The sequence below is a fragment of the Mobula birostris genome, chromosome 30 (assembly GCF_030028105.1).
Source record: "Mobula birostris isolate sMobBir1 chromosome 30, sMobBir1.hap1, whole genome shotgun sequence".
NCBI classification, from domain to species: Eukaryota; Metazoa; Chordata; class Chondrichthyes; order Myliobatiformes; family Myliobatidae; genus Mobula; species Mobula birostris.
This window is the reverse complement of record NC_092399.1, coordinates 11270998-11281633: the sequence shown is the minus strand read 5'-3', so window position 1 is coordinate 11281633 and position 10636 is coordinate 11270998. Positions and strand designations below refer to the sequence as shown.

Below are 10636 nucleotides of genomic sequence, written 5' to 3'. Positions count from 1 at the left end.
AGGGGTGAATGTGGTAAACCATGTATATATGTCGTAACTCGGTTACCTGTCTGGACACACCCCTCTGTTGACTGCCCCTGCGGCTCCTCCCACAGAGTCCTGTATAAAGGTGTTCGCCTTGCCCCTCCCCCTCAGTCCAGGGGCAGACACTCACTGTGGAGGTTGTATTGTACAGCGAGTAAAAGCCTTTCAGTATTTTACCAAACCTCAGTCTTTTGGAGCAATTGAAGGTGCTTCAACCATGGTCCTGAAAAATGTCTCGTTTGTACTGTGTACTGTACCAGCAGTTATGGTCAAAATGACTATAAAAAGTGGCTTGACTTGACTTGAGAAACACAAGGTGATAGGTGAAACCGGGAGGGGGAGGTATAAGTGAAGTAAATAGCTGGGAAGTTGATTGGTGAAAGAGATACTGGGCTGAAAAAGGGGAGGATCTGATAGGAGAGGACAGAAGGCCATGGAAAAAAGAAAAGGGGGGAGGAGCACCAGAGGGAGGCGATGGGCAGGCAAGGAGATAAGGGGAGAGAATGGTGAAGGAGTGGGTGGGGGGGGGGTGTGCCATTACTGGAAGTTTGAGAAATTGATGTTCATGCCATCATGTTGGGGGCTACCCAGACGGAATATAAGGTGTTGTTTCTCCAACCCGTGTGGCCTCATCATGACAGTAGAGAAGGCCTTGGATTGACATATCAGAATGGGAATGGGAAATGGAATTAAAATGGGTGGCCACTGGGAGATCCTGCTTTTCCTGGTGGCGCTTGGCAAAAACTGTCTCCTAGTCTGTGTCGGGTCTCACTGATATACCGGAGGCCACACTGGGAGCACTGAACACAGTAAATGACCCCCCAACAGACTCACAGGTGAAGCGTCGCCTCACCTGGAAGGACTGTTTGAGGTCCTGAAGTGGTCGTCAGGGAGGAGGTGTAGGGGCAGGTGCAGCACTTGTTCTGTTTACAAGGGTAAGTGCCGGGAGGGAGATCAGTGGGGAGGGACGAATGGACAAGGAGCATAGGGAGCAATCCCTGCAGAAAGCGGAAAGTGGGAGGGAGGGAAAAATGTGCTTGGTGGTGGGATCCTGTTGGAGATGACAGAAGTTCCGGAGAATTATGTGCCGGACGTGGAGGCTGGTGGGTGGTAGGTGAGGACAAGAGGAACCCGGTCCCTGGAAGGGTGGTGGGGAGATGGGGTGAGAGCACACGTACGTGAAGTGGAACAAAAGCAGTCGAGGGCAGCATTGACGGTGGAGGAAGGGAAGCCCTTTCTCAGGGATCACACACAAAATACTGGAGGAACTCAGCGGGTCAGGCAGCATCAATGGAAAAGAGCACAGTCAACGTTTTGAGCCAAGACCGAGCCCTGCCAAAGGGTCTCGGCCCGAAACGTCGACTGTACTTTTTTCCAAGTCAGCTTACTCATCAGTGTAGAAATTTGCTAGAGTCTTTGGTGACGTGCCAGATCTTGTCAAACTCCTCATGAAGTTTGTCCTGATTGTATCAATGTGTCGGGCCCAGGATGGATCACCTGAGATGTCCATCTCCAAACCAGAACTATTTCATCACCAGCTGTAGGGTTGCTAAAGACTAAAACAAACCTAGAACAGTAAACCATTTCCCTGCTACAACTAGCCTTCTATTGAGCTATCTTAAAGCAGGTACTGTGGCAAAGGTGCAATCAAAAAAAATTGTTAAACGTTAGTCTTCAGTCAGATACGAGGGTGGGTGAACACACCCTGTCATCTGACTGACAATGAAGTAGCTTAATGGCTTGGAAGTAGATCAAAGACATCTTATAGCATATCTTGCCAAGAACCACAAGTTTGCAAACTATTTCATTCAAGGCAAGATCAACCACTGATGATAAAATATTTCACTGCTTTTTTTGTGGAATCATCCAGCATAGAATGCCACCCCCAAACTCACCTTACCCATACTGGTTACTTAACCAAGCTAGGGATGGTTTTGGGAACTATGGGTCAGATTTGGGTTCATGGACAGAATGTGGAGGTTGGTAGATGGCAGGCTGGAGTCTAGGCCTCTGCTCTGCACTTGAAAACACAAGGGCGAGTGATTCTTCAGGCGCGCGAGTTGTCGGGACTGGTGTGTAAGGCCTAGCATTCTGGATCCCTGTCATTGGCAAGACTCGAGTGCGAGGTCTGCATTTTGGGGGTCCTCATCCAGGGTTCCCCTTCGTTACCATCAGTGATACCAAAGATTGAAGCCTGATAGGTCGTTCGTAAGTTGTGAGCCGTTGGCTGAACACCTGGGTCTGGGGAACCACTGGGGAAGTCAAAGGCCCAACATCTGTGAGACCATTGGAAGCTCGGAGAAGGCCTGTCCTGGGGTTGGAGGATTGTGTGTGTGTGTGTGTGTGTGTATAAAACAGGGCTTGTTTTGCTGTTGGTGTTACTTGTTTTGTTTTGCGAACGTGGTGGGCGTAGCACGTTGGTGGAATGTGTTTCTACACTTGCGGGCTGCCCCCAGCACATTGTTACATTATGTTGGTTTTTCAAGAATCAGAGAACTTCTATTATCAAAGTATGCATGCAGTACACAACCCTGAGATTCTTCTTCCCCACAGCCAGCCACGAAACACAGAAACACCTTGGAACCCATTCAAAGAAACACTACTACAAACGATGCATCTCCTCCGTATGTTTTGAGACGTGACAAAGGAACTTGAATTTAAATCTACCAGTTGCCAGTTGACTCGTTATCCTGTTCTTTGCCATTTTCAAAAAAAAGTTATCTTTTGCATCACGGGGCAACTCAGCAGGTCAAGACAGCAGAAGAACCAAATCAGTAGAGAAATTAAGGCCAAAAGCGTTAAATATAAGTATTACTAAGCAGTAGAAAATTTTCATAACATGAGCTTATATACTCGAACAAATAGTGTTTCTCGAAAGCAAAATGGATCATACAATACTAGATTAAAATGTGTGAAGTTACACCCTTGCAAAGTGCAGAGTAGTAACACGCCTGTCGCCGGGTTACTACAGTCGCAAGGCTTCGGCTCCTTCCGTCGTGCGGAAACGCGAGCTTCGGCAGTTTCCGCAAATCGGAAACACCGTTGTGACGCGTCGGGTAAACCGGAAGTGAGCGACTGCCTGCTCCGGCAGCCCCTCTATAGACGGACAAGATGGATGCGGGGTTTTTCCGTGTAAGTAAAGTACTCGCCGAGCCAAGTGTCCGAATCGAACAGCGGTCTGCGGGCCGTCTGTTACAGCAGGAGCTGAAACGCTTTAGAAGCTCTTTGCGTCTTCTCGGGAATGCTAACCGCATGAGATGGGGGTTTATTTTAACGCGGATTGGGCCTTAGTAACCGTGTGGCACGGCAAATGGCGGCGGACAGGCGGGCGGCAGCGACGGGAGGATCGTGTGTGAGCTGGGAAATCTGGGTTTTGTTTAATCCCTCTACATTGCGCCCTTATTTTCGTGCAGTATATTTTGGCATCTTGAATCTGGGCGTGTGGTACATGTCGAAAGTAAAGTATAGGGAAATACGGTGCACATTACATTTCTGAGGAATTGGCTCCAGTGCGGCAGGAGGTGGCGGCCAAGGCGGCGAGAGGAACCAGCCAACTGGCTGAGCAAATGTCTCAGCGGCGTGGTTTCCAACTACAGGAAATCCATTTTCCGCATTTGAAAACTTCTATTCTGTTTTCTGAAATATTTTAACAATTCCTATCTTGGTGCATTAACAGCATAGTTGTAAACAGGCTGGTGCGGTTAAACGACTGGAAAATAGGCCAACTTAGCAACAACTCACGAAAATTGCGTCTACTGTACTTAGCTTAAAATACAATATTTTGTTCAAGTATTATTCATAATACATTTCAGATTGGGAAAACCTCTGAATAGTTTACATTTTTGTTTTAATGTAAAATATACAGATAATTTGGAGTGAGTTACAACGTTGTAATACATACTGGAATATTCTAAATTTCATTATTCGAGATGATTCAAAGCAAAACATTCTTAGCCTTGCTTTATGCTTTATATTGACTTAGCTTTTTGTTCTGAATTCAGATTGGAAACTCATGAATACTCACGAATTACACTTCATAAAGTTTTAAATAGCATTTAAAAACTATTTCAGAACGTGTTACTATTTTTGGCTTAGTCCCAGAATTACACACATTTAAATTTCCTCTCATGTCCACTCATTAATATTACTGTATCAGGATCAGAGTCAGGTTTAATATCACTGGCATATGTTGTGAAATTTGTTAACTTTGCGACAGCCGCAGTATAATGTAATACATAATAGAAAAAGCTGAATTACAGTAAATATATTCTGAGGAATGACATCCTTGCCATAGAGGGAGTACAAAGAAGGTTCACCAGATTGATTCCTGGGATGGCAGGACTTTCATATGAAGAAAGACTGGATGAACTGGGCTTGTACTCGTTGGAATTTAGAAGATTGAGGGGGGATCTGATTGAAACGTATAAAATCCTAAAGGGATTGGACAGGCTAGATGCAGGAAGATTGTTCCCGATGTTGGGGAAGTCCAGAACAAGGGGTCACAGTTTGAGGATAAGGGGGAAGCCTTTTAGGACCGAGATTAGGAAAAACTTCTTCACTCAGAGAGTGGTGAATCTGTGGAATTTTCTGCCACAGGAAGCAGTTGAGGCCAGTACATTGGCTATATTTAAGAGGGAGTTCGATATGGCCCTTGTAGCTACGGGGATCAGGGGGTATGGAGGGAAGGCTGGGGCGGGGTTCTGAGTTGGATCATGAGCCATGATCATAATAAATGGCGGTGCAGGCTCGAAGGGCCGAATGGCCTACTCCTGCACCTATTTTCTATGTTTCTATGTATTTAAATAGTTAAATAAATGGTGCAAAAATAGGAATTAAGAAAAAGTAGTGAGGTGGTGTTCACGGGTTCTATGTCCATTCAGAAATCAGATAGCAGAGGGGAAGAAGTTGCCTGAATCATTGTGTGTGTCCCTTCCGTACCTCCTTCCTGATGGTAGCAATGAGAAGAGAGCATGTCCTGGCTGATGGATTCAAAGTACATTTATTATCAATGTATAAATTACACAACCTTGAGATTTGTCTGCTTACAGGCAGCCACAAAGCAAGAAACCAGAAAGGACTCAATTTGGGAAAAAAAGACTAACGCTGCAGAGAAGTGGGGGAAAAAACACAAATCATGCAAACAATGAAAGCAAGCCGCAGCATTCTGAGCCAAAATGAGCCCATTGACCTGAATCCTGGAGCAACCTGAGTAGGCCTATAGCCTGGATCTCAGTTGATCATGTAGTGGGGCAAATCACCGTGAAGCTCACAGGCAGGAAGCTGAAGCAGTCTTACATCCTTGGCGGCATGGAGAGAAGAGTGAACATTGCGGAAGAGCGAGCGGAATCAGCCTGACCCTTGCCTCCGGTCCTGACATCCTGTCTTTGCAGTCTATCCCTTAACGATGGACGCAGTCTTTTTGAGGCAATGCTGCTTGAAAATATCCTGGATATTACAGAGGCTAGTGCCCGTATGGAGTTGACTAAGTTTACCTTCTTGAAACTCCATTTTGTTACTAATAAAGTCCATGTTGGAAATCAACGGTGTAGTGAGACATGCCCTTGAGTAAAATAATATTAGTATTTTGTACATTTTGGTGGGTTAACTTTAAAATAGTGTAGAAGTTGATGACCAAAGCTGGCATGGGTAAATAGCAAAATCAAACAGTTGTAAGGAGGTTGATCCAAAGGCTTGGCTAGCCTAATTTTGGAGCCGGTTGTAATTTTGGACAAGTTTGGATATATATTATGGAGATCTTAAATAGCATTGTGAGTAATTTAGAGTCCTTGTGAGTTTGGAGAGACCGCATGAAGAGGTGGATGGCACTAAGTGTGTAAAGGAACGAAATTTGGGTGAGCCTGAAGTTCAGAGCGTGGATTATGGGAGAGCCGCTGGGTAGACGCTGACAATTTTGAATCTAAAGGTGAAAGGTTGAATGTTGGCAGCTAATGAAATGTTATAGAATGTAATCAAATGGACTAAAAATGTTAGTCTTTATGTTAAAGGAGTTGCTTGCAGTTCAGAATGTTGGGAAATGATTCTGAAGTATTCTACTTGGCTTGTAGAACTGCGTCACTGGAAGAATATTTGTATTACTCTAGATCACCATGATAGCAGGTCTTAAACATTTCAGTTGGGAACATTTTATTTCGATTTCCATAAGCTTGCTCTAGGTCATCTTGTGTGTCAAGTCATTGTTGAAGGCTGTTTTTCTCTGCTCTCTGATGCAGTATAAGCAATATGACAAAAGTAGGAGTTGTACATGGGTCACTATTTACCTAACAACCAACATCACTGCAGCGTATTATATGATCATTATGTTTACAGGAAGTTACAGCACTTCTTGAGTGCTACATCTCAGGAAGAGGACATTAGATCTGTGGTGGCCGGCAGAAGGCATACAGTCCCATTCTGCCTTTCACTATTTATCTACGTATCTACAAAGTAGTCTTACACACACTATCCCACCAACTTTTTTTTGCCTTAAATCAATGCCAAAAGGAAACTTACAGTAAGCAGTTAACCTACAAGCATGACTGGGATGTGCGAGGAAACTTACGGAATTATGGAATGAACCTATCATCAAACGTAGGTCCCTGGAATTGTGTTATGGTAGCTCCAACTGTTTCTCTGGTCAGAAGTAACTGCAAGCTTTTTTTTGATTAGACATCCCAACTTGCTGTTGGTTTATTTAAAATAATTAATATAATTCATAAACATTTCCTCTGCTTGGACAGTGGAGACCAAATGAAATACTTCCACATAGGAGAGTGGAAATTTGGAATTTGCGCTCAAAGTTTGTGAATGAATTGCTATTTTCAAGACTGAGATAAAAAAAAGATTAGAGAATGAAGGGTTAAATGGATCTCAGGAACAATTACTTAATTGAATAATGAATTTTTGGGTACTGTGATAATTCACTTTTCACAATCTGCAGGTTGTTTGTAAGGTCAGCATGTATTGCCCAATCCTAATTGCTTTTGTGAAGATTATGGTGAGCCACATATTTGATGGAGGTGCCCCCACAAAGGTGTTGGTGAGGCTGTTTCCGGAATTTAGACCAGCAGATGAAGAAACAGCAGTGTATTTCCAAGTTAGGATGACCTGCAAGTGATGGTGTTCCTATAAGTTTGTTACCTTGGTGTTGATGGTTGAGGTCATGGAAGTGCTTTAGATGAGTATAGAATTGCATTTTATAAATGTTATATTGATGCTTAGATTATGAATGGGATACTAGTCAAAGGTTATTTGTCACACACAGTGCTGATGTATTTGATTTACCAAGATGAATATACGAGTGATCATTGCTGATCAGCCACTTGCTGCAGAATACCCAGTCTGTTTTCTGGTGTTTTAGCTGTGTTACTGACGTGGCATTGGGGAAATAGTTAATGAATCTCTAGTTTACGGCACATTGAAAAGCATCGTATTTATTTCACCTTTCAGCACTGGCCCCTACAATGTTGAGTAGTCGAGAGATGGTGGAAGTGTGAGGTATAAGTCAAAGTATTATTAGAAAATAGAACAGTACAACACTCGACTAAGCATTTGGCTTACAGTGTTGTGTAACCCTTGATGCTCAGTACATCCCTACTAATGAAATATATTCTGAAAATTAAATTTATTTATCATTGTATCGAAGTGTTTCAACAGTTGGTTAAGCCAGGTGAGTGGCTACAATGGTTTATGAACTCGCAAAGAATTTTGAAAGTCTCTAATATTTATAAACATTAATTACACTCATAAAATGTTTAAAAAATGGCTTAAACCAGCCAATAAGTTAATGTATTTATATTAATTCAGTTAATTAAAAATATAAGGACCTTATCCCCCTTGATATAATTGCTCTTTGTTGAAATAGCCTGTGTGAATCTGCAGTGGCTGTAGTGCTATGATACCTCAGTGCTGGAAACTGCTGTAATTTGGCAGTGCTGTTATGGTCTTCATGAGAATTTAACCTGGAAGCAGCACTGAGAATTACTTTGGATGTTTGGGATTTATGTGATTGCATAAATGATTTGGATTGCCGATCTGCCCTTCCAAAAAGAAATTGCAACACTAGAGGAAAAGCTGAAGGCCAAGAATGGGACTTTGTCTTCACAGGTAACAAAATGAGTGTTTGAAAATAAGGCATTGACAGTTATTGATAATGAATGACTAGATAAGAAGAGTAGATAGTGGTCTCCCATGTCATTTTCATCTATGAAGGTGATACTTCTATAATTCTTTTGAGATTGATAAGTTGTACTTAAAACAGCTATTTTTAATATAAAAGAACAAGGTATTATAAATTCAGTAAATTGGATTTAATTCTCTAAGATATTGGAGCAGAATTCAGCCATTTGCCAACAAGTCTGCTCTGCCATTCCATCGTGACTGATTTATTATCCCTCTTAACCCAGTTATCTTCTCCCCATACGTTTGATGCCCTAGCTAGTCAAGAAACTATCAGCCTCTGCTTTAAGTATACTCAATGACTTGGCCTCCACAGCTGTCCATAGCAATTCAATGCCCTCTGGCTAAAGAAATTCCTTGTCATTTCTATTTTTCTATTCTGAACCAAGACACCCTCACTTTAGGAAACATCCTCCCACATCCACTCTAGGCCTTGAATTACAATGAGATCATCGCCTCTTCCCCCCTCCCTGCCCATTCTTTTAAACTGCAGTGAATACAGGTCCAGAGCCATTAAATGCTCCTCATATGTAACCCCTCTCAGTCCCAGGATCATTCTGTGGAACCTCACCTGGACCTTCTCCAATGCTGTCACATACTTTCTTATTAGATAAGTGGTCCAAAACTGCTCACAATACTCCAGTCTGACCAGTGCCTCAGCATTACATCCCTGGTTTTATAATCGAGTCCTCTTGAAATAACTGTTAACATTGCCTTTTACATTTGCCATCATTACCACCAAGTTAACCTTTAAGGAATCCTGCACTTCCAAATCACCTAAGTGCATGACCATACACTTCTGTGCACGATATTCCATTTGCCACTTCTTGGCATTGCTTGATTTAAGAATCATTTAAAATTGGAAAATAGTCCCTTCTGTTCCACTTTTTAAGAAATGTGACAAGGGATAATTGTGTTGTATTGCACTGAAAGTGACATGCAGCACTGTAGTTCTGAGTTGCACTGTGCTGATTCTTGTCAAGGTCCTTTGCCTGAATCCCACCCTGAAGTTATTGACGATAGGTGTGTGTTGTTTCATAAGTCCAAATTTACTCAAAAAAAAAACTGGCTACATCAACAAGTGAATGCAAGGATCCTTATAGGGTCTTTATAAACTCTTGATATTGAAATAACTAGCATGCTGAAAACTTATTTACATCAGTAATTGCATTTTTTCCAGAGAATAGATTTCTAAAGAAACTAACATGAAAACAGTGAAGCATGAACTTGGTATGCATAATGCAGATACCTTAACTAGTCGTTCAGATTTGGGAACCATTTAAAATTGCCTGCTATTCATTTTCTTAAGAAAGGCGGTAGGGATAAACTATGCAATTATACACCGTTTGGCTTAACACCTACTGTCACAAAGTTACTAGAGTGTATAATTAAGATAGGCAACTAGAATTAAACCTGATCAGGGAGCTTGTATTCATCAACAGTCAGTTATGACTGATATGTGATGTGATTTTTTGGATGGAGTAAAGAATAAACATGGTAGAGTGAATTTTGGAGGTCCCTTATGCAAAATTTGGAACAACTTGGTGTTAGGGTATTTTTAAGTAAATTGATAGGTTATTGATTAAAACATTCTATATAGGATAAAGATATGTATCTGTAGATAAATTTCGGTAGTGATCTCATTGAATGGACTGGAGGAACTTGATCCTATTCTAAATAGTAAAGTAGTATTAGCAAGTAGTTTTTTTTCACCAATGCCCATTACCTAAAGATGTATTTCTTTCACTGGAGACCTGCAGTTAACAATCTGGACAATTATTTTTCTTTGTTTTCCTTTCTTCCAATTCCCATTTATCGGGGGCAGGTGGGGGTTTAAAGTAGTGTTGCGGGGAGATGGGAACCAGAGTGCCAGAACAGATAGTGGAGGGAGAGGTTGTGGAGACATGTTGATGTTGTTAAGACCTCAGTCAAAGTCAGGAGTAAAAAGGTTGAGCATGATACGACTAATATCTTGAGCGGCAATATTTCAATGCAAAAAGTTTCGTAGGAGAGGCAGATGAGCTCGGGGCATGAGTCAACAAAGGGAATTATGGTATTGTAGCTATTAGTGAGACTCGGTTGCAGGACTGGCAGCTCAATATTCCAGGGTTCCGTTTTAGATGTGACAGAGCGGGAGGGATTGAAGGGGCTGGGTTTTTTTTTATCTTACTTGGAATTCTGTGCATTGTCAAAAAACTGCAATATTTGAGCCCTAGCCTATAATATTATCAGCAAACAAATTTTCTATTTAAAGTGCACATTGACCTTCGAAGAGTATATGGGATGGAAGTGCTGATAGTTTACGTAAATAATTCCTTTATGATTATTGCTCATAATGAGGGGACAGTGCATGACTATTGATACAATATGGTAAATAAGGTTACAAATTTCTTTAACATTTGATGTATGTACTCTAGTTTCGTATACTAAAGGCCAT

At 41.9% G+C, this 10636-nt stretch overlaps 1 protein-coding gene across 3 annotated transcripts in view; it reads left to right on the top strand.

Annotated features, from left to right (window-relative positions):
- Window positions 1-3063: 3063 nt before the first annotated feature.
- Window positions 3064-10636, top strand: part of srrm1 (serine/arginine repetitive matrix 1) — a 45753-nt gene continuing 38180 nt past the window's right edge. For all 3 annotated transcript variants that reach the window (XM_072247318.1, XM_072247319.1, XM_072247317.1), the window contains exon 1: window positions 3064-3156. In XM_072247318.1, coding sequence (XP_072103419.1) covers window positions 3136-3156 — 21 coding nt within the window. In that variant the 5' untranslated portion in view covers window positions 3064-3135. The remainder of the gene's footprint in view (window positions 3157-10636) is intronic.